The sequence below is a fragment of the Scatophagus argus genome, chromosome 17 (assembly GCF_020382885.2).
Source record: "Scatophagus argus isolate fScaArg1 chromosome 17, fScaArg1.pri, whole genome shotgun sequence".
Classification (NCBI taxonomy): Eukaryota; Metazoa; Chordata; class Actinopteri; family Scatophagidae; genus Scatophagus; species Scatophagus argus.
Window position 1 is genome coordinate 7,684,237 of NC_058509.1, and position 21,547 is coordinate 7,705,783.

The window sequence follows — 21,547 nt, forward strand, 5'->3', positions numbered from 1 at the left end:
AGAAAGTAGGACACTTTGTCTGGGCTGATGTGCCAGACTCCATGTCAGAAAAACTTTCAAGCCATATGCTACCAAAGGTAAATGAGTTCAGCCAAAATAAGTAAGTGTAAGTGGCAACAGAGCCACCTGGCATGTGACAGGACTGTTATCAAACAGGACTATATCCTATTTGCAGGCCTGACACAGAATTAGCTGCAGTTCATTGGAGGCAGGTCACATTAACCGGAGGTTCCTGGTGATGCACTTTTCCTGACAGAGATATAGCTGGAAAATAGGGAAAAGGCTGAGCAAAATTTGTTGAATCAAAACAAATGAAGAGAGACAGCATATGGGATCAATCTGGAAGAAGATCAGGCAGGTGACTCAGGATAAAATGCTGTGGTTCAGCGGCACTCACACCAAATGTCTGTCAGATGGAGGTGTCATCAAGGTCTCTGAGGTCAGACATTTTTTACTTTAACTCAAAATCATTAAACTATTATCATCCCTATGGGTCCCTAGGACAAATGTGAAATCATGATCTGGATATATTCATTATTCTCTGCCATTATTTTGTCATATATGTGACTTCCACTTGTGATGTGTAATAATAACAGGCCTAGGCATTACTCACTTTATTCTAGGCAGTCATAAATGACCAGCTTTTGTTTGTTTGTTTTTATGTTTCTAACATGAACTGTCCAAGTCAAATTAGGGAATACAGCAGCAACGTAAACAATAAAAGCAAATTATAGACGGTATAAGATTTGATCTCAGCAAAGAAATTTCAAAGAAAAGATCACAGAGGCAAATAACAAATGGATATATATACAGTAAGAACAAAAAAACATGTAAACAAAAAAAGTCAGTAAGTTATAGTTATACAGTATCTTAATCTATATGGTTTGTAATGACCACAAAATTTATTGTGGATCCATGTTCCTTAGACTCCAGATCAAAGAGACGTGACAGATAGGCTAAGCATATTTGTACTGAAACGGGAAATAAAAGACACAAACACAATTTAACAAGAGAACAAAATGTTATTATTATTATTATTATTTATTTTCAAATAAAAATACTTACTGTTGTCTGTAGTGTCTGTAAAAAAATAATGTCCACTGTGACTTCTGCTTCCTGATTTTATGATCCAGTACGGGCCTGCATTCCGTTTAAATGAGGTTCAGGCATGTTGGAGACCTGCAGGGTTCAAATTTACTATCTGGACAGACAAAGACAGACAGACAGAGAGACATAGAGAGAGAGAGTGAGACAGAAAGAAAGAGACTTACTTCTGTTGAAGTTCCTCATCATTTGTTTGCCAGGAAGAGGAGGAGGACATGTAAACACTGGCACACAGGAGAGGGAAAAACTGTCCTCATAGTTGTCTTGTTCACTTTCATGCTTCACTTTGTGAACTGAGAAGATGAGCGGAGGCGGGACGCGCGCGGCGGAAAATGGAGAAGAGGACTGCAAGGCTAACGTGAGTGATGAATCAAAACTAGCTTAAACAGTTTCACCCAGAGAGACTTAAATCTAATACCAGCCAGGTAACACCTAATTTAAACGTGACTACGGTTTGGCCTGCTCAATAATACGATTATCTAACGGTGTATGTCCTCCGCGGTCTGGACCTTAGTACAGCGGGATAAATGTTTGACCTGCTCTGAGAACTTTAGCTAACGCACTTAAATTATTTAGCCGTGTGGAGCTGTATGAAAGCTGAATATTTGACCCAAGCAGAAATTCACTTTTCAAATTTACACTTCAACTTGACACGCTGTAAATCCGGATATACGGCGTCATGTGATGTATATTGAAAGATATGCTTCAGGTGTGTCGCAAAATTAATTTAACGATGATGACAGACATTATCTCCGCACTATGAGGCTGATCAGTAGCTTTGGGCTACAGTGTGTCAGTCTGATGACATTAATTATACACTACGACATAATTTAGTCTTCTCATGTCTTGTCCAAATCTAATCTACTGCGATTAATATAAGCAAAGTGAATTACTTCACATCCCTTATGCTCTGAAGGAGATGAGAGCAAAGCCAAATCGTCGCTGAATTTAGTACCTTTATTATAAGTACAAAAACATCACACTGGACTAAATTGCTTCTTGTTGCATACGTTGAACATCACTTATGGTGTGTTAATCATCAACTTTTGTGGCTTCGTGTGTCACACTGTACAGGGCACTTTCACCAGAACTTTAACCATGTTTAATGTGCTTACACAGAAAAATAAAGGCAGCACACTGATATGAGCTGATATCCAAACTCCCTAATTCAAATGTCATTTTAAGCAAATTAAACTATTGTACCCTCCAGCATGCTTTTATTGCTTGAAACAATTCTAAAATGTTATGCCAGTCTAAAAGTTTAATCTTTTGTTAAGGCTCCAATTGATATGTCTCTCCAACATTTATAGTTTACTTCCTGGTAGATACCAAAGTGTAATGAGTATTTACCAAGGTGATGTGAATTTGTCAAATGAGAGGTTAAATGTTGCATTTTATCGTGTTGAAAGTAACTCACAGGCCTAAACCATTTGAGGTAATAAGTGTTATCTCCCATCGTTCTGACACAAGTGCTGGGATGTTGGCATGAACGAACAGATCATTTGTTTATAAAGGTATCTGAGAGGAAGAGGAGTCAGACACACTCATGCCCAGACTAGCACGCACATTTCCAATGGATTTGTGCCAACTGCCAACTTTGGTGAACTCTAACTGTGTTAAAACAAAAAGAATAAATGATTAGAAGAGGGTTTTATGACCTTTAATCAGCTATAGGGGTAACTTTGCATTGGCTGTAAGAGTGAATGAGGACTCTGTAAAAAGTAACCTGACTTGATCTGTTTAATACTGTGAATTCACTGGTTCTTGATACTCTCTTTGACAAAGCTAAGGAGCATTTTTTGGTCATTGTTTTTTTTCTTTTCTTTACTGGATTCTGTAATCTCACTGTAAATGTGAGATTTTAACATCTTTTGCATCCTGTTTTGCAGTTGCAACCTGTTTCATTCCACAGAACAATTATGACTTTAATTCATTTTTCTTGCCAAATGACATCTAACTTAATGTGTGTTCTGCCGCAGCGTGAGAAAATGCTGGCAAGAGCGGAAATGGTTCAGGCAAGGATATTATTAAAACAGCTTAGCTGGATTGTTGTGGGTTGTTTTGTCAGCTTCATGGTATCCTTACATGGACACATGAGGGAGATCCTATCTAAACCTTTTGTGTGTGACATCAACATCGTTAAATGGCATGTTTGCACTGCTCACATATCCACAAAAGGATAAGCAGCCATAAATATATACAAATAGCTTTATACAGAACAATATATTGAGTATGCACTTTCACAAACTGGAAGTCTGCCCTTTGTGTAAAACCTAAAGAGACATGTAAGGTACTCTCAATGTGACATATACACTTATATATAAAATGTAGTAAACTAATAATGAAACTATTAGTCAATTGGCAGAACTCAATCAGTAACTATTTTCATAAGTAGTAAGCCTTCCAGTCTTTTATGAGAATCATATTAGACATTTATTGGTTCCAAACTCTCAAATATCATGGTTTGTATTGGTTTTATGTTGCTGCACGTTGAATATCTTTTGGTTTCAGACTGTTGGTTGACTACAACAAATACAATCTGAAGGCACAGGCTTGAGTTATGTGAAGTAGAGATGGGAGTTTTTCTCTATTTTTTGACATTTTATAGACAAAGCTAGGATAGTAAACCATAAATGGTGAATAATGCCCATTGCATGCCCATTGTCTCGTTTTGTGCCACCAACTGTCCAAAACACGGAGTTGTTCAGTTTACTGTAAAGGACATGGAAACTACAAAATATGCACATTTGACAAGCTGTACCCTAATCGATAAGTTAGCTTGTCTCATTTGTTACAGTCCTAGCGATGAGTGTTGGATCGGTAAAAACAACTGATTAATAAATTTTAAAAAATAACTGTTTATTGCAGCCCTGTAATGCACTTAAAATTGTAATGAACAGCATAATGAGAAGTGGACTTATAAAGTTTGAGACAGAGGCACACACAAACATGAACTTATTTGGACTGTGGCATTTGACGCTTGTTTGCACAGTTTTGTTTACACAGCACAGACTCGCTGTGCGCGAAACTGTTATATAAAGACACTTCATTAATCTCACCCTTATGTAACTCTCACCGCACATTCCTCAGAGTGCTGCTACCTATCACTGTCACCGTGTGGTCGATAAATGAAGCCTTCTTCATTCCGCAGTTTCATCCCTTTATTGTCCTAAATAAGTTGTATATTAGTGAATAAACTTTAGCTACCCGTAAGTGTTCAGGGTTAACCTAATCATGCATTTACTCTGAATTTACCCTGAGACTGTTTGATGAAGATTATAGCCTGGTTTCAGAATGTTGACCATTTTGTGAAAAAAAATTGGAACAAAAAAGGCCTTTCAGTCCAATTATCAAAGTGTAAAGGTAGCACAAAATGTTTAGATTCACCATCCACAGACTTTTTTTGTTCAGGTCAGTGTATAATTTAATCACAGAAATGTTCCTTCCAGTTCTTTCCATTGTGTATTTGGCATTGTAGTCCTGTAGGGGTAGCTAATAACTATGTGCCTCCTCGGACTGGCACTGTAGCTCTCTGACTGGAGAACAGTCTGGAGGAAAGAAAGGGTTGGGCAGCTGGTGGAGCCTCGCCCAGCCATGTAAGGCAAGACAGCCGTGTCTTCCCACACACTTAGTCATACAGACAGTCTGGATCACAGCTGCCTGAACATCACCTGGTGGAGTCCCAGACAGCTTCGTCTGCCCAGGTAGATATCAGACTTCTCCTACATGAGATAGAGTAGAGGGTTTGAGTCGGGGTTTGCACGGTGTGAGGTGCCTGTGGTTGTAGTTTGGGTCTTTAGATTTACCTGCTTTAAGAATTACAAGTGAGTGAAGTACATGACTCATTTGGGCATGTCTTCATAGGTAACGTCTAGTTTCCCCACACACAGATTAAACCAATCCAAAAAGAGCTACATAAGAATGTTATATAGAAAAAGAGACATTAAAATACGCTTTCGGGCTTTGGAGTAGGTAATGCACTATAGACAAACATTACTTGGTTCAATCTGAATTATCTAAGTTTGTTTTCATTGTATGCAGTACAGACCAATTGAATGCAAACATTGCCGTTGTGTTTCTCAAACAAAAAGCAATTCTACAACTTTCCACGTCCCATTTGTCAGTTACTTGTTACGCTATGTAAAAAATATTCATTTTTGTTTTATTGATGACACATAATGTTGGCATTAGTCACAAGGGAAGCATTTATGATTAATATATGTGATGATTTGGAACAGGACTTGCTTATTTCAACAAATTACCATGTTTCAAGTGTTTTATGACTTTTCTTATCATTTATGGGGTGTGGAGTCTTGTTGCCTGGCGATAACAGTACTTTGTTTTGACTGCACTCCAGTGTATGGATTTCACACTTTGCTGTGATCACTTTTGGCATTTGGAATGGGAATTTAGTCACTGGTGTTGGTGCAAATAGTTATCCATCGTCCATGAATACTCACAAATATTTTCTTTTCTCAGCCAGTTAAAATTATTCAGTAGCTTGTTTTTTTTGAGATTGGATGGATTGGTTGTGGTTATGTCACCTCCAAAGCGGTAAACATGAGTCACATTGGACAGATGGGCTGATCTAGAGTGTTGTTGGTTCCTGTCTCTGAATGGCCGACTCTCAAAGATAACAAGATGTTATCTCTTCTGCTGTACTCTGCTCTACCTGTTATAGTGTAATCTTCTCTGTTCTGCCCTACTATACTCTACTTTAAACCACATACTAGAGGTGATACTCCCACCTCATGCAGGTAAATAGAGGAGTTACAGAGGAGTAAAAGAAAGCTACATCAATGCTCTGTCCTTCTGCTCCATTATCTCATATGACAAAAGCAGGAGGCTAGAGACAGAAACCAGACACCCCCCTCAGGGCTCAGTGCTGCAGCTTGAAGAGCTGAGCTGTGATACTGAAAAGTTGCCTCCAGTAGCAGATTATTTACCAGAATGTTTATTTTAATGCTTTATTTGCACCTCTCTATTTTCACCCTCTCTTTATTGTTACACAACAGTCAATGTCAGGTCAGTCTGATATCATTTTGACACACTTTTATCGAGCATGAACACAGTTTGGAGGCTTGCAGTTATCTTTTAAATAAGCCACCATACTTACCATCTACTCGCTGTACAGAACGTGGATGTCGAGATAATTTTGACTCATCAGAATTGGTTTATGATGGTTTTGATCAAATCCAATTTTTTTCAAAATTCATTATTACCTTATTGCAGTGCCTACATATAAAAAAATGCAAGTAGTTTATTTGCAATGAATTCATGCAATGTTGCATGGTTTTTGCAATGCAGAAGCTTTCTGCTCAGTGTTATGCAAGTTTGTCTTGATCAGATCACGCTCATGAAAATCTGATTAATGTAGATTAATACCTCTGAGGGTAAAACAGTAAGCTGTAATGGAACCACAGCTGAGCATCTCCATCACTAATATTGATATGATCTATAAAGCCATTATCATTGAATCCATTTAACATTGAGTTTGATTTATAACCCTGAAAATAACCTTGCAAAGTGCTTTTACGGCAAAGAAATTAGATGCACCAATGTTTCACATAAAAATCTATATAGAATGAACATAAAAACAGAGACAGAAAATTGTATTATGAAATGAAATTACATGTAAATTTCATTTTATTTCATACACATTTTGTAGTTTTACAAGAGATGAGAACCACCCAACCTTACGGCCTTTGTTGTCTCTGTCTTTTGAATTTAAGGCTTCTCTTCCTACGTTGGAATTGACATAAAAACGGAAATTAAGCATTCCCTGAACTGCACAGACAAGCCTATTGGAGCGTTACATTGACTTCTCTTTCTCTTTGCCTCAACGCTAGTGGCTAATAGTTATTGTACTGTAAATGCAAAGGGCTGACAAAACAGCCACTCACATTAGAAGTGAACATTTGCACATATCCATGCTGCAGAGGGCCAGTTGAGGTGATATGGTAGTATAACCTGTTTACTTAGAATAACACCCTCACATTCATCATTACGCACATTTTTGGACTCAAGGTTGTTGTGTTTGTCTTGTCAATACATGAAAGTAAGAGTTGTTACATCATGACTTAACAACAGTTAACTTTTTCTCAAAAGATAATTGGACAGGTCAGGACTATTAAAGTATGCTGTAATTCAATGTGTAATTTAATGTTGGTACATGATCACATGTACAGGCCATTTGACCTGTAATAACACCTAATAGACACCTTTTTGTAGGAGTGGATCCTGATCGACCTCTTTTTAATACATGATCATTTTTTGAGATCAATCGAGGACACGTTTTTTATGAAATTTGATGAAACATGTTATAATAAGCGGGGACTGATTTGGTGTCATTCACTGTCTGAAACACATGATTATATATGGGCAACACTGTAGTCTGCAGTTTTTAGCATTCCTTTTGTTTATACAAGGCAACACAGGATTTCTCCAAAGGAAGAAGGAAACTCTTTATGGGCATTCAGTGCAGAACATGAAAAAGCTTGAACTTAGCATAAGTGTGGGTTCTGTTATTGAGTCATTTGCAGATATTTATCTCTAATTTACTAATAGTTAACTTTAATGAAGAAGCTTAGGTTATCTGTAACCTGTTCTACAGATGTGCTTGTTTTGTTAATGAGTTTCAGCCATATACTGTGTCCATGAAGAAGTTTTCAATGCAACACAGAAGAATAGCGTGTGGTTAGAACATTGTGTTATTTCAGAAAGTGGCTCCCAGGGTGTGCCTGTCCCACAATCCTCTGTGTTTCCCTTCTCGAGAAAAGCCCTAGAGCTGTCACTCCCAAAGATCACAGACTGAAATGTTGACCTGCCTGTCTCTGATGGTTTTTAGACGCTGCAAGTACACGCAAAGTACTGCAATTCAGGCTAAACCATTTAGCCCATGTTTGACATGCAAAGCAGGGAACTGGTTGCTTACGTAAGTAACCAAATGCGATACCCACGTGTTGCACTCTGAGTTGCCCTGCTTTGTTCTTAAGCCATGCGTTATTGCACTGTAAGTGTGTGGACATGACTGTAGGCATGTTCACACACACTCTAAAAGCCATAAATCAACAATTCACAGGTTCATTTCCATTTGTCACAGTGCCACACCAGCGTTCAAACAGAACAAAACAATGGAAAGCGTTCGTTTGTCATCTTCAGAAAGCGGCTATTTTGGTAACATTTCACAGTAATAATATGCACAAAGGTCATATCGCAATGTATAACTCTCTCTCTTGATGTGGCCTAATGACTAATGTGGCACTTAATGTGCGTCCAGACGACTGCACTGTCATGATGTTACTTGGAAGCCAGATACAGAAAAGGGCTCTTGCCAGGAAAGAGGGAGTGGCTGAATTATTGTTTTTTGTTTCGAGCTATCAAGTGTGAAACAAAATCTAATAAGAGCATAAGTATTTTTCGCGCTGGCATACATTCTCATGGACTTTATGCTAAGCACGCCTTGCTTTGATTAATAATTTTCTTGATTAAAGGCACTTCTAAGGTATAAACCACAAGTCAGGTGTGGTGTCACACAATCATGAGCACACTTAAACGATTATTGCAGCATCGTTTTCACACTTAAAGCTGACAACAGCCTGTGGTATGCAGTGAACGTGTCAGTGCCTTTTTGTCATTCTTGTGTTGTAACCACAGGCGTCTTCCTCATAGGGAGCAATTAAAGGTGTGTAAAGTGACTTCATTATGCGCACAGTCAGGACCTCTGTGCTGTGTGAGAAAATGCCTCCACAGTGAAATCAACCAAACACGGTCAACAGTAAAACTTGTGATGTTACAGAACAATTGCTTAAAGGGTGTGCATGTAAAATATGATGCAGGTGAAATAAATAAGGCAGAAAGAATTTGTGGCATCCTTTAGTGTGATTTAAGACAGGGGAGCAGCATCTGTTTCTTTTGCAATTTATGTGCATTGCAGGAGTAACACCTGCCTGTGAAACTTGTAAACGTTCCTCTCTGACTGAAAATAAAAAGCCAGTTCTGGAAAACACATTTTTATGAGTGGAGTTTCAGCTTCCACTGGTATGACACCAGTGAGCATTAGCTGTAAACACCTTACTGCAACACAGATATATTCTGTAGAGGAAAAGAATATGCCTCTGCTTATCTTCTTATTAACTTAGTGTTTATTGATATATTGTTATTATAGTTTGGCTTAGCTTTTTAAATAAGTTTTCATAATAATACTTTGGGTGGTTCTCTCCTGTTCCCATTTAAGTCTGAAGACTAAGATTAAAAACAGAATCAACAAAAAAAAGGAAGATAATTGCAGTCCAGACATCTACGGGACATTTTGTTCGTGCTTCTTTTTGCTTTTGGCTTTTAAATTATTCAAGGATTCAAGGAGCTTTATTGTCATTTCACACACGTAAAACATGAGTGGAACGAAATTAGTTTCCCCGGTCCCAGTATCAGCCCAGTTTCTTAACAAAATAAATATAAATATAAACAATGCTATATAGTATAAAAACAGTGTAATATAAGTGAAAACAGTAGATGATATAAACACCAGTGTAAACAGTATAAACAGTAGTGCAAGATGGCTGACAGGGTAGTGCAAATGACCGTAGTGCAATGAACATGAGCAGTTTGAGTTTTGTGCAAATGCTGCATTGTGCAAAGTGTTCCATGGGTGGTTGTTTGTGTATTTGTTGGTGTGTGAGGTGTGAGTTTGGCAGCAGGGGCTACAGAGGACCTCCAGAGTTCAACAGTCTCACAGCTTCTGGGAAGAAGCTGTTCCTCAGTCTGGTGGTCCTGCTCTTGATGCTCCGCAGCCTCCTGCCTGAGGGGAGAGGGGCAAACAGTTTGTGTGAGGGGTGGGTGGGGTCCTTCATGATGCAGGAGGCCCTTTTCCTGCACCTGGAGGTGCCATTTGTGCAACTTGGCTTTTGGTTTGATTGCTATCTAATTTGCTGACGCCCACACAAAGTTTAATTAAGGCGGCCACTGATGATAGCACCCACAGTCGCACCACAAACTAAGATAAAAACCCAAAACTCAAGAAGGTTTTATTGACATCCACCTCCAATAATGACATATAATACCAGTTCAGTATTTACCTCATCTTACCACACAACAGCTACATTGTCTTCCATACAAGCCGTTGTACATAAAGAGACATACATGTGAGCATGTACAGACTCCCCTGGAGTTTTATCCTACAGTTCATTCATTAGGGTAAAGGACAAAATGTTTTGTTTTCTTGCATATTCAGAGAACAAGCAACACAAATTGTGTAGAGCCATACCTCCACTTGCTTAAATAGGTGCTGCCAAGGAGGATTATGTCTCATCTTGAAGTGCATGTATGTGATTTCTTTGGGGAAAAGTTGTACTTCATGTAAAAAAGGCAAAGTTTAAAGACATAAATGAGTCATTGTGGATCTGGAAGAAATGACCTTCAATTTTAAAGCTAAGTCTGGTGGAACAGCATCAAAGCCTATTGGATAGAAACTTGAAACACATGACACATGCCCACACAATAGAATGTGCAGAAGTATAATAACTGACTGCACATGCCTTTTGAATATAATAGAGTGCAGTAGAGTAAAATAAAGTCTCAATCCTGTATTCTCAATTGCGTTGTTGTTGACCAAAATGTGTTATGTAAATGCTCTGATTTAAAGTGAAGTTGTCAAAGATGTATTTCAGACAATTCTCACACAATCTGTTTTTGTTGCCAAGGCAACATTAAAGTTAAGTTGAGAGTGACTCAGCAGTCACGGAAGTTTTGAGTGTTGGTATTTTTGGACTCTACTGGACTGGTTTCATTTTCTCCAGTGAGTACAGTGTGGTAGAACATTTGGTCATAATCACCAGACTTTGTTCAGTGTCGGTTGCTAGGCACTACTGTCCAACTGTGTGGCATCCACAGAGGAACTTCAGTATGGGGAAGTTTTATGGCTATAAGTGCCCCTTTTCTCTCCCGGCTCCACCCTCTCTCAGACTGAAGACTTTCATTCTCAGCCCCTCTCCTTTCCCTTCATTGGCTGTTTTTCCTCATAATCCACCCCTCTTTGTCTAGTCATCTAGTTCTTTTTATGCTTTCGTCTTTCATTTCAGGACTGTAGGAGGCAGCTTAGACTCACCGTACACGGTCAATTCTACTCAGGCTGTACCATAAAGCAGCACAGCAACAAGGTAGGGAATCAAAGAGGAAACACTGTTTTGTTAGGTCGTATACAGAATCAAAGAAAACTAATTCAAGGACGGGATGTTTACCAAACTTTTTTTTAATGCAGGAGAGCAGCATAGCAGTTGTGCTGCCACACAAACCAGAAAAGCAGGAAGAAACGCTTGAACTTATACCTCCCACAGAAGAAAAAGTTGAAGTCATCAAGGTATGTGGGCTTGTTTTGGTGTGATTCTGTTTGTTTGTATAGTTGTGCGCACACACAAGCTCACCTGTCTTGTCTAACACATCAGGTTTTCCTCAAAGCCCGTCCACAGACAGGGGAGAGCGTCAGGATGCTGACGGACGAGGTGTCGCAGATTCAGGAGGTCAGTGTGCGGCAGACGGAGATGAGTCGACAATGAGTTGACATTCAGCGGCTAGCGGAGAACATTAGAGCGCATGTGCTTCTGTGAATGTTATGTGGCAGGCTTGAATAATATGAAGGGCATCGAAGAGTTTCTGCTTAACACACATTTTTCATGCGTAATGTGTTTTTGTTCATAGGTGAGATACTGTCTGAAGACCCTGAGAGAGCAGATGGCAGCCAGACAGAACAGTAACAACAACAAGGTAAGTACCTTAAACGCCAAAGTTTTATCTACGTTTTTCTGCGTGTTGTGCTGAAACTATTAGACCAACTGACAATTATATACTAGATTTATCTTTTCACTCATTGATGACACTAGTTTTGCTAATGTGAGGATTAGCTTGTTTTCTCTTGTATATGTGCTATTGTAAATAGTAAACCTGCCGGTTTTTGGACTGTTGGAAATCAGCAAATAACAGCTTTAGAAAACACAAACAAATGAATAATCTCCATATACACATCTAGCATCAGTATAATTAATTGTAACCTCACTCATCTGTTTGAGTGTCCCTCAGAAATTATTGTTGTGGTGTAAGTGAAACTGTATTCTTATAGCACCAGAGTTACAGAATGCATCACATTTACAAAAACAGATTAGACAAGAAAAAAACTGGGGGAAGGAAGCATCACTGACCTTTGAGAATTAACAAATTGTGTAGGGCCTTAAAAGTAATTACAAGGATTTTCATTCTAAATTTAACAGGAAGGCAATGCAACAAAGCCAGCACCAGGATTATACAGGGGTGCTGTAGAGTCTTAGATAGTACATTACAATAGAAAGTGCTGTCAAAGTGATGAAGATGCTTTCCTTCACCTGCTTGTGTTTTGTTGCAGTGCAGTGATCTCTCTGTACATTTTACAAGTAAAAGGAGAAAGAGAACAGTGACTCCATTAACCTGCCGTTGTTCTCCTCTTCAGTATCCAGTCAATGGCTTCAGAGTCAACGTGCTCAGAAGCCAACCAGCTGTCACCAATGGCGACACTGTTCTCAACGCAGCATTCATTCACGTAAGCTGGTCACTTCTCAGCCTTGCAGTGGCTTTTATCATCTGATTATTCATCAGCTCAACCTGAAGCTTGAATGCATTCAAATCTGTATTTAAACTACAAGCATGCTGCTGTTTGCCACTCGTGCCAAACAAATGTTTGCTGCTCCAAAGAAAATGGTGCCAGGCTCTCTGGAACTGAGAACAAAGCTTATCACACACAGTTCAGTCTGACTAATAGTAACACACTTACACACAATATTGTATTTCCCATGCATTATTCTAGACTGAGCACATTCTAACATTTCCTGTAACACAATACCATTATCTACCAAGGAAGTGGAGTCAGAGCAAGGAGGTATTGTGGCTATCTATACTCAGTGACCTGTATTTGTGGCATGTAGGTAAGCGTGGGTCAATTTACCCTGTCCTCCATTCTAAGTGGTGTCAGATTTTACAGCGATGCAAACTGGATTGTTTGTCCGCGAAAATGGTTTGATCGCCTAAGGGGCAGCCTTGAGATAAGAGATTATCTCAGTCTGCACGATTTAACAGACGTCCAGCTAAATGCTTTTCTCGCCTCGGGCTAGAGCAAACCTTTTAGACACGCAGAAAAGCAGCCTATCAGCAGCCTCTCTTATCTGTTTGTTAGCTCCTGCGTTGCCCTCAGGTTCAAGTGGCTTGCCGGATTAGACCTAATTGAGAATGTCACTTTCTGTCCGTGTTCTTCAGGTCGAGGATAGCGAGGAGGAGAGCGCGAAGCTCAGGGAGGCGACCAAACATCTGTATGAGCAGCTGAAGGAGATGGAGAAGAGGCATCAGGAGGAGAGGGAGAAACTGCAGGTCTGTCTCATGAGATGGGTAACATGACACGATTTCCTGTCTGCAGCTCTGACTCACTCCTCTTCTGCTCTCTTGTTTCTCTAATCATCCTCATTATCTGCCAGCTTCATCGCTCATCCTGTGATCCCACTGTTTGGGTTTTGCTCTACAGAGTGCCTGTATGTAGGGTCACGTAGGGACACTGCACACAGACTTCCTCCCTTTCCTTTTTACATGTCACTGTGGGAGTATAGTGTATTTAAACAGAACGCTTTTGGTTTTCATTTTAGTATGCATACTGATTGTCTTGAGTTTATTTTAGTTACTCACTTTTTCAGTATGGACACGCTTCATTCTAAAACCTGCTCAGAATCAGCATTTAAGAATCCAGGTCACAGCTCATCTACAAATAAGGAAGTTAAAGGTGAACAGTCAGAGTTCCATTGTGAATTGAAGCGTTTGAGCCTGCCAGGCTTCCCTAGTTTAACTTTTACCACTGTACTTGCCTTTGTGTAAATAGGAATTATACCAACATCTCAGGGCACTCACCTTTATTTTTACCTGCTAATAAAGTAGTTCAGATAACCCGGATAAACTGTCAGCTTGGTTTAAATCAATCTCTTTCACTGTTGGATTACATTGCCTAATTAGACCTGGTGCAATGTCATGTAGCTTAATGTCCAGTGTAGCCCCAGACGTCTTCAACCCGAGCAGAGCTCTAATCATCCACAGTATTTGAAAACACCTGTCTGAGTGTGCAGAGCCTATGATAGTGTATCCATCACTGCTTACTCGGTTCTTACTCTGTGGCTGCCCTTGACAGGCCGAGTCGAACGAGTATGGCGTCCGTCTGGCTGAGCAGTCTGTTCAGCTGCAGAGGGCGGAGGAGCTGTCGGAGGAGAGGGCTCAACAGGTGGAGGAGCTGCAGAGGCTGCTGGAAAGTATGGAGATCGAGAGTGGCGTCCTTAAAGACAAGATGGCGGCAGGGGAGGCAGAGCTGCTGCAGCTTAAAGCAAACAGAGAGGAAAAGGGGGGGGATGAGCAGAGGTGAGACAAGAAACTAAGTGATCAGCCAAAGTGCAATCGTTGGTCCCAATAAGAAGAATACAAAGTTGTTTTTGCTGAGCTAGGAAAAACCCAATGTATTATAACCCAGTAATATTGTTTTTGTTGTTGTCCTCAAATATGTAAGGGATAATGTTATTGTCATTAATTCCTGATAATGGACACCTTGAAGGGCATATCCCACTTATACCATGGTCACTTCCCAAAATTAAAAACACTTTGAAAAATCAGTTTTTCACAGCCATATCACTGTTTCCTGCTCACACTGTGAGCCAGAAAGATAATGTTATGCTAGAACGATTCAGAGTTAATAATGTTGCATATTGTTGACAAACAGTTAATATAATTTGACAGTACATTTAACAACAGGATTGTCTATCCAGTCATGCTCATTTTCACAAACCAATGACAGTCCATGCGTGCTGTCAGTCGCAGCCTAAAGCAGTGAACTGGCCTGTGGGATGATCGCTTATGTGATGGCCTACAAAGTGAAGTTCAGAGAGGCAGCGTAGGTTGTTTACAGCTTGTGTGTCACAGTCACCATCCTGTGGTGAGGATGAGGCACCAAAGGACTATATTCAGATTTTTTTTCACATAATTTATTTTTGATCTCAAGCCAGCACGTTAATTTGAAAGAGTGAACAGACAGTTTCACTGGAACCACTTAGTTGGTGTCCATTATCAGGAATTAATGGACACCAAAGTAATGGAAGTATTTACTCAGACCACGGTTGGTATGAGAGGGAGAATAGATCCCTAGATATGAGTTTGTTAGTTTGATTATAAATTAACAAATTGCTTTCCCGGAAAACACAAATCTAGACTTTAGTCATTACAAAATAACTAAGTATAATAGTATTGTGTATGGCTTTATACTTTATGTATCAATTTGCTATTAGTTTGCCAGTTTTCTCACATATACTGTATGTGTGTGTGTGTTTTTAGGTGTGCAGAGCTGGAGAAGGAGGTGGCCATCCTGAAGGAAAAGATTCATCACCTTGATGACATGTTAAAGAGTCAGCAGAGGAAAGTTCGCCACATGATCGAGCAGGTATTTACACAAATAGGCTGACTAATAGTGCAGGGTACGCATACATACACACACACGCACGTACACACACACACACACACACACCACAATGCAAATAAACTCTCTGGTGCCCTCAAATGCACAGGAAGCCATTAATAAGGAAATTAGATTTTAGGAGGCGGACACATGAAGCGTAAATGAGGGAGGGGAGCAAAGCGGAAACGTGTGGTGAATGAAACTCATTTGTCATGAATAAGTGATGCTCCATCTGCTCCTGTTGGAAAAGTGATCTCTGTTTCTCCTGAGCGTCTCTCAGTATTTGTTTTCGTTTATTTGTTCCATAAATAATACAGCTGCAGAACTCCCGGACCGTCATCCAAGAGAGAGATCGAGTCATCAGGGACCTGGAAGAGAGGGTGGCTTTCCTGGAGGCTGAGGTCAGGAGTCTTTTAACTGTAGTTAGAATTATTGCAACAGTTGAATCTTCTGACTGACATTTTTATATGGTGTGTTTGCATTGTGTCGGTCCTGTGCTAAAGATAAAAACACCATACTTTTTTAATCAACTGAATGCTAAAAACGTTGTCTTGCAGATGAAAACTTGTTGTGTTTGTCTTGTCAGTACATGAAAGTAAGTGATTGACACCAAACTCTTTCTGTCTGCAGAACAAAGAAATGCATGACCACATGGAGTACTTCTTGGCAGGCCAGGACCCTCCGCCATTGACAGCCTCTGACAACAAGCCAGAGGTTGTTTACAGGTGAGCAATTACTTCATGGTTCCTATTTCCGATGTTTTTATTATTCACAGTGAGATGCTTATTGTATCCGACTGAAAAAGCCTATGTCTACCACTCATGCTATAACCAAGAACACACCGTAAGATTAATTTTTCAATTTTTATTTCCCTCCTCTGTACAGTAAACCTCTTACACCAACGACCCAGACCAACAAGGCCCTCCCATTCATCAAAGTGATTGAGATCAAGTCCTGAATGGAGTGTCAACCACAGAAATAACCAGAAGTAAAAAAAAAAACAAACAAAAAAAAACTGTAAATATATATATATTTAAACACACACCAGTACATAAAAATTTAAGTCTAAGTTGTTATTAAAAGGATGTCTTAACAGACCTCCCAGTGACAAAGCACAGTGGTCTTTTGTTAGTACCTCACAGTTACTTTTGAGGCTGTTCTGCAAACCTTTACTGGCTTTCTCAGTTTCAAACAGAATCCAAAAAAGGAAAGTAACAGTGAGTTCAAACTAGGATCCAGAGGGAAGAGCTGTGCACTGCACGAATTATTTTTATACATACACACAAATCAGTGCATTACAAACTTTCTTGGCGAAAGTTCAGTAAAGTTCCCTGCGTTTCCCACCTCCACTTATTTTTCTTGGCAGAATCTGAAATAAGCTTTTTGTGCAGGTCATTTTAAAAAGGTGGGCCAAGAATCAAAACTGCTGTTATTTTTGTAGATATCATACATACATTTAGAGAAATGTACAAATAATCACTAAGTGTTTTCAGCTCTGCTTCAACCTACTGCCTACTCAACCACAATCCTAAGTGGCAGAGTTCAGGGTCAGATTCCTCAGTACTTTGCACCTCATTGCCAATAGCAAGCATGCAGTTGGCTATGTCAGCAATGAAATATGGTTTAGGTTTAACTTAAATATATTTGTCTGACAATAGAGTGGGTCAGTTTTAGAATTTTGACCATTTTAGCTATGCTGGAGATTACCTGTTAGGCTGCTTGTAGAGACTAGTTTATGTCAACATTTTAATACTCTTCCACGCTGCCTCAACATTCTCATTATTTATCCTGTTTTGTGCTATTAGTTTGTGTATTTAAAAATATTAACTCTGATTCAAGTGATGTTTTTATTTACATAAATATGCATTGCTTGTGTGAACTTTTTCTCTGTAAAATATTTTCTGTTGTAATCCACAATTTTTATTAACTGAGTAACCATTTACTGTGAACATTGTATATAAATATATTGAGGTTCAATTTGTGTTCTTCTATTGTAGACTTTGTCAAATATAATGTAAATCCTGGTTTATCTGACATATCTGTTGTACTTGTCAGAATCTACAAACCTAACTTTCATCATTTCAGTTGTTGCATCTTTATGCCATAACCTTGTGCTGCCACCTAGTGGAGATATTAAACACACTGAAAATGAAAAAGTGGGCTGTAAGGCGTTTATCTCAAGCCACAAAAGTGTACAACCTCACTTGAATACAAATTAAACCATATCAAATAAGTTATCATCATCCATATAAATATCTCACATCTGTAAAAACACACAGTAAATGAAAAGATACACTCATATTTACATTTTGACTTTTGAAAAAAATACAATCAAGGTGGTTTGCTATTAGCTTTGCTGTTTTTACAAAAAAAAAAGAGAAAAATTATAAAACCAAAACAAAACATGAAAATCTTGCCTGCTTGGCTACAATCATATTTGTCCTCTGAACACACTCATTAGGTCCAAAATAGGAACAAAGGCTTTGGTGTAACTTGTACACATAAAGGCTTCACTTATAGACAGAAAAAAAATCTTGTGAATGCAAGATTTGAAAAATGTATAAAAGTTATTAAATGAGATCTTTCTCTTTTCTACACAGCTCTTTTAAATGACTTGGAACAGTGTATGGAAATTTTCACAATAGAAACTAGCCTAGCCGACGTTTCTCAATGTGTGGCTGAATTTTAGAGCTCACTCAGGAAAGAAAAAGGTGTTCGTTTAAGTATGTTCACACACACACACACACACACGGTCAGTCAGTCGGTCCGCAGCAGCAGAGTCTCACAGGGTGCTCTCCAGCGTGTTGTAGTTGTCTTTGAAACTTTTGAGTTCCAGAAAGTGCTTGGGCCTCTTGCTGCGCTGGCCCGTGGAGGGCAGGTAGGTGACCTGGATGGTGGAGGGAGTGCTCCGGACAGGAGAGCCTGTCAGGTCCTTGGCTGCAGACTGGTGATGCTGGTCCAGGCTGGTGGTGCTGGAATAGGCCTTCACTCTGAGGAAGGTGAAAGAAAGGCAGAGAAAAGGAGGATTACTGTGTGAAAACTTTTACTGTATTGATAATTTATTGTTATATAATTTATTAATTTATTTTATTTTATAATTTACTGTGAAAGTGGAATTCTACAAATATAATTACTACTAGTAGATGAAATAACATTCATGGTTATTAATAGTGAAATGGCAGCTGTGACAGTAGTAGTAAAGACAGAGTGTTATATAAAACATGGGATTAGTGTAAATAGATGCTTCTGTAGGAACACATGATGAATGAACATGTGTGCTCTAAAAGGTAGCAACCACACTACAGTATGAAGTTAACTTTGTACATTAAATTAAATCAGTGTTTTCTTAGCAAAGAATATTTTTATATATGGTGAAATAATTTTCTAAACATGCTATCCTTTTATTACTCAGCTGATCACAAGGTACATTTACATGTACTTAAAATGAGTAAAACCAACAACATCTGTTAAGGCCATCCTGACATGTTAAACAAACTGCTCTAAATCCAGTAGTGCTTGATTTTTGGCTCTTAAGACTGGCAAGCACTACACCTGTTCCACCAGTATTACGAGACTAACAATCTTAACGTGTAACAGCACTTACACATCAGCTAGTTCGCTGAGAGCTTGCTGGTATTCAAGAAATTCAGCTTCCCCAAACACCTGAAAGAAATGGTTTAAGTCAGATCAATAGCATGTTACAACATAAGCATTAAACCCATAATATCATCCATCTGTCACACATGTAAACACTTGTACACACCCCAGTCCCATGGCGAGCGCTGTCGTAGCCTTCAAGCAGACGGTCGATGAGCGCGCTGCGGCTGCTCTTGATCAGAGAGTGGGAGTTGCGCAGCTCCAGCAGCCAGTTCCTAAAGCTGCGTCCAGTAAACGCACTGGGACTGCGGCTTATCTCCTGCAGAGGAATGCCTGAGATCCAAACAGAAAGGATAAAGAAATTTTAGAAATGATGAGACTTCAATGCTCTCCTTGGGGAAATTGGGTCACTGCACAGAACGTGACTGGTTAAACTCTGAAAACATAATACACAATTAGAAAAACAATGGATAAGAAGAACAAACAGTGTCAGAAAAGTAGACATACAGTAATGAAATAAACAAAAAATATATATATATTTTTTTTACATATTAATAGGTGAAAAAAATGTTTGCACTGCTGTCTCTCCGTGAGAGCTGCTGTGAATGTGAAAGACGGCGACAGTAGTAAATATAAAAATAATGGATTCAGTTATGTGAGGTTAAAAAATTTGAATCTGAACATAGCAATCAATGACTGTGCATCAAATCTGATCTCTCACCGGAATCACGGATGGCATCCAGAGCCTTCATTCTGTACAGGTAGTTGTAGCAACCTTTGAAAAACAAACGAAGTTGTTGTTACATTGAAAGAGAAAGAACGACATGCACTTACAGGAGGGGTGGAAACAAGGAGAACTAATAAAGTGACTGACTAATCTGCGATTCTTGTTTCAGCCTGTCGTCTTCTTCTGCTAGGAGACGAGGTTCGAAACGGATCTCCTGGACTTTGGACAGCCTGGAGTCAATCTGCTCCCTCAAACCCTGTAAATTAAATCATGAAGGAAAGACACAGAGACATGAACTCTTGCACCAACAACAAGCTGCTGTACATCATTCAAATCTTCCAAATGACAACGCATGAGGTAACCGACCTCATTAAAGAGGGGATGCACTTTACCTTAGGTGCATTGTGCCCAATAGGTGCATGGGGTCCTCGGCGGGATCTCATTGCGAAACGCATGATTTGTCTTTTCACGAAGATAAACAGCAGCACAAACACCTGAAAATGAAACCAGACATGACAGCACAGGGCGATGGTTAGCATCATCACATAAACAGTCGTACCAGCTAACTACCAGCCAAAGCCATAATTTACTTACCAAGCTTCCATAGGCCATAACCAGAACAACATTAACGCCTGATAACGGCGATGACTGTGCCATGTTATTTGTCAGTGTGTACGCTTGAGCTGATCCACGGGTCGATGAGCTAGTTAGCTAGCAATGAACTTAGATGCTGCGACATTAGCTTGGTAGCTAACCGTCCATTTTGAAAAGAACGCCTCCTATAGCAATGACAATATTTTGTTTATCACGTAGCAGCTCTGAAAGGACGTTTCGAAAAAAAAACAACAACAAACTATACAGTGACCACATTGGTAACTCTCTTCATGTTCAACGACCCCATGCACGATGTACGCAGCTTAGCTTGTGCTAGCAAGAAGCAACAACAGCAACAGTGACGGCTGATTTGCGACGCTCCAATTTACCGTAATAACTGGGTAAGGAGGACCACTCAGGTCCATTGACTGCGTACACGTCAATCGTCAGGTCAAACAAACCTACCTGTTGTTTAATGTACTAATCCCGTACATCTTGAACAATATAAAATATTTTATGATTTGTTCAGGATTTGTCCAAGATTTCGCAAGACCTTAAAGCCTACAACTGTTTTTCATTTGTACGATGCAAATTTTATTTTATGTACAAAATTGGATACAAACATTAAGGATAATTTTCCATAACGCTTTTCCATATTTAATAGGCCTAAATGTTGTGCACTGAAATAAAAGCATTGCATTGATATGGCTAAAACGTTTACTGAATTATATAGATGTATATTGCATAGTACATTATATGTATAACATTTTTTATTATACATGTATTTATTACATACTGTTGTATCATTATAGTATGTTGTATTTATAGCATATTGCATATACTAAACTATTTAATTTAATACATTTTGATGTACATAAATGTATTGTGTACTGTCTATAATGTACTACATGCAGCCTTTAATTGTCATTTCTTTCATTCATGTTATTTTATCTATTTTATTTTTTACTCCTTAACCTGTCTCTTGTGCTGTTGCACAACATGTGAGACCAGTGTCTTTCTGAATCTTT

The 21,547-nt window shown here is 39.1% G+C and overlaps 2 protein-coding genes across 2 annotated transcripts; one reads left to right on the forward strand and one right to left on the reverse strand.

Moving 5' to 3' along the window:
* The first annotated feature begins 1,220 nt into the window (after nt 1-1,220).
* tuft1b (tuftelin 1b) lies at nt 1,221-17,757 on the forward strand. Its single transcript, XM_046417103.1, has 12 exons — nt 1,221-1,462; nt 11,184-11,261; nt 11,363-11,461; nt 11,547-11,621; nt 11,800-11,865; nt 12,581-12,670; nt 13,381-13,491; nt 14,294-14,517; nt 15,481-15,586; nt 15,919-16,002; nt 16,232-16,326; nt 16,487-17,757. The coding sequence occupies exons 1-12, from the start codon at nt 1,406-1,408 to the stop codon at nt 16,557-16,559; spliced, it is 1,158 nt and encodes a 385-aa protein (XP_046273059.1). The 5' UTR covers nt 1,221-1,405; the 3' UTR covers nt 16,560-17,757.
* Nucleotide 17,758: 1 nt separating this feature from the next.
* Nucleotides 17,759-20,913, reverse strand: LOC124074321 (protein C1orf43 homolog). Its single transcript, XM_046417108.1, has 7 exons — nt 20,520-20,913; nt 20,318-20,419; nt 20,073-20,181; nt 19,920-19,973; nt 19,365-19,531; nt 19,206-19,264; nt 17,759-18,591 (listed from the first exon to the last, which is right to left on the reverse strand). Exons 1-7 carry the CDS (start codon nt 20,580-20,582, stop codon nt 18,384-18,386), a joined length of 762 nt encoding a protein of 253 aa, XP_046273064.1. The 5' UTR covers nt 20,583-20,913; the 3' UTR covers nt 17,759-18,383.
* Nucleotides 20,914-21,547: the final 634 nt, after the last annotated feature.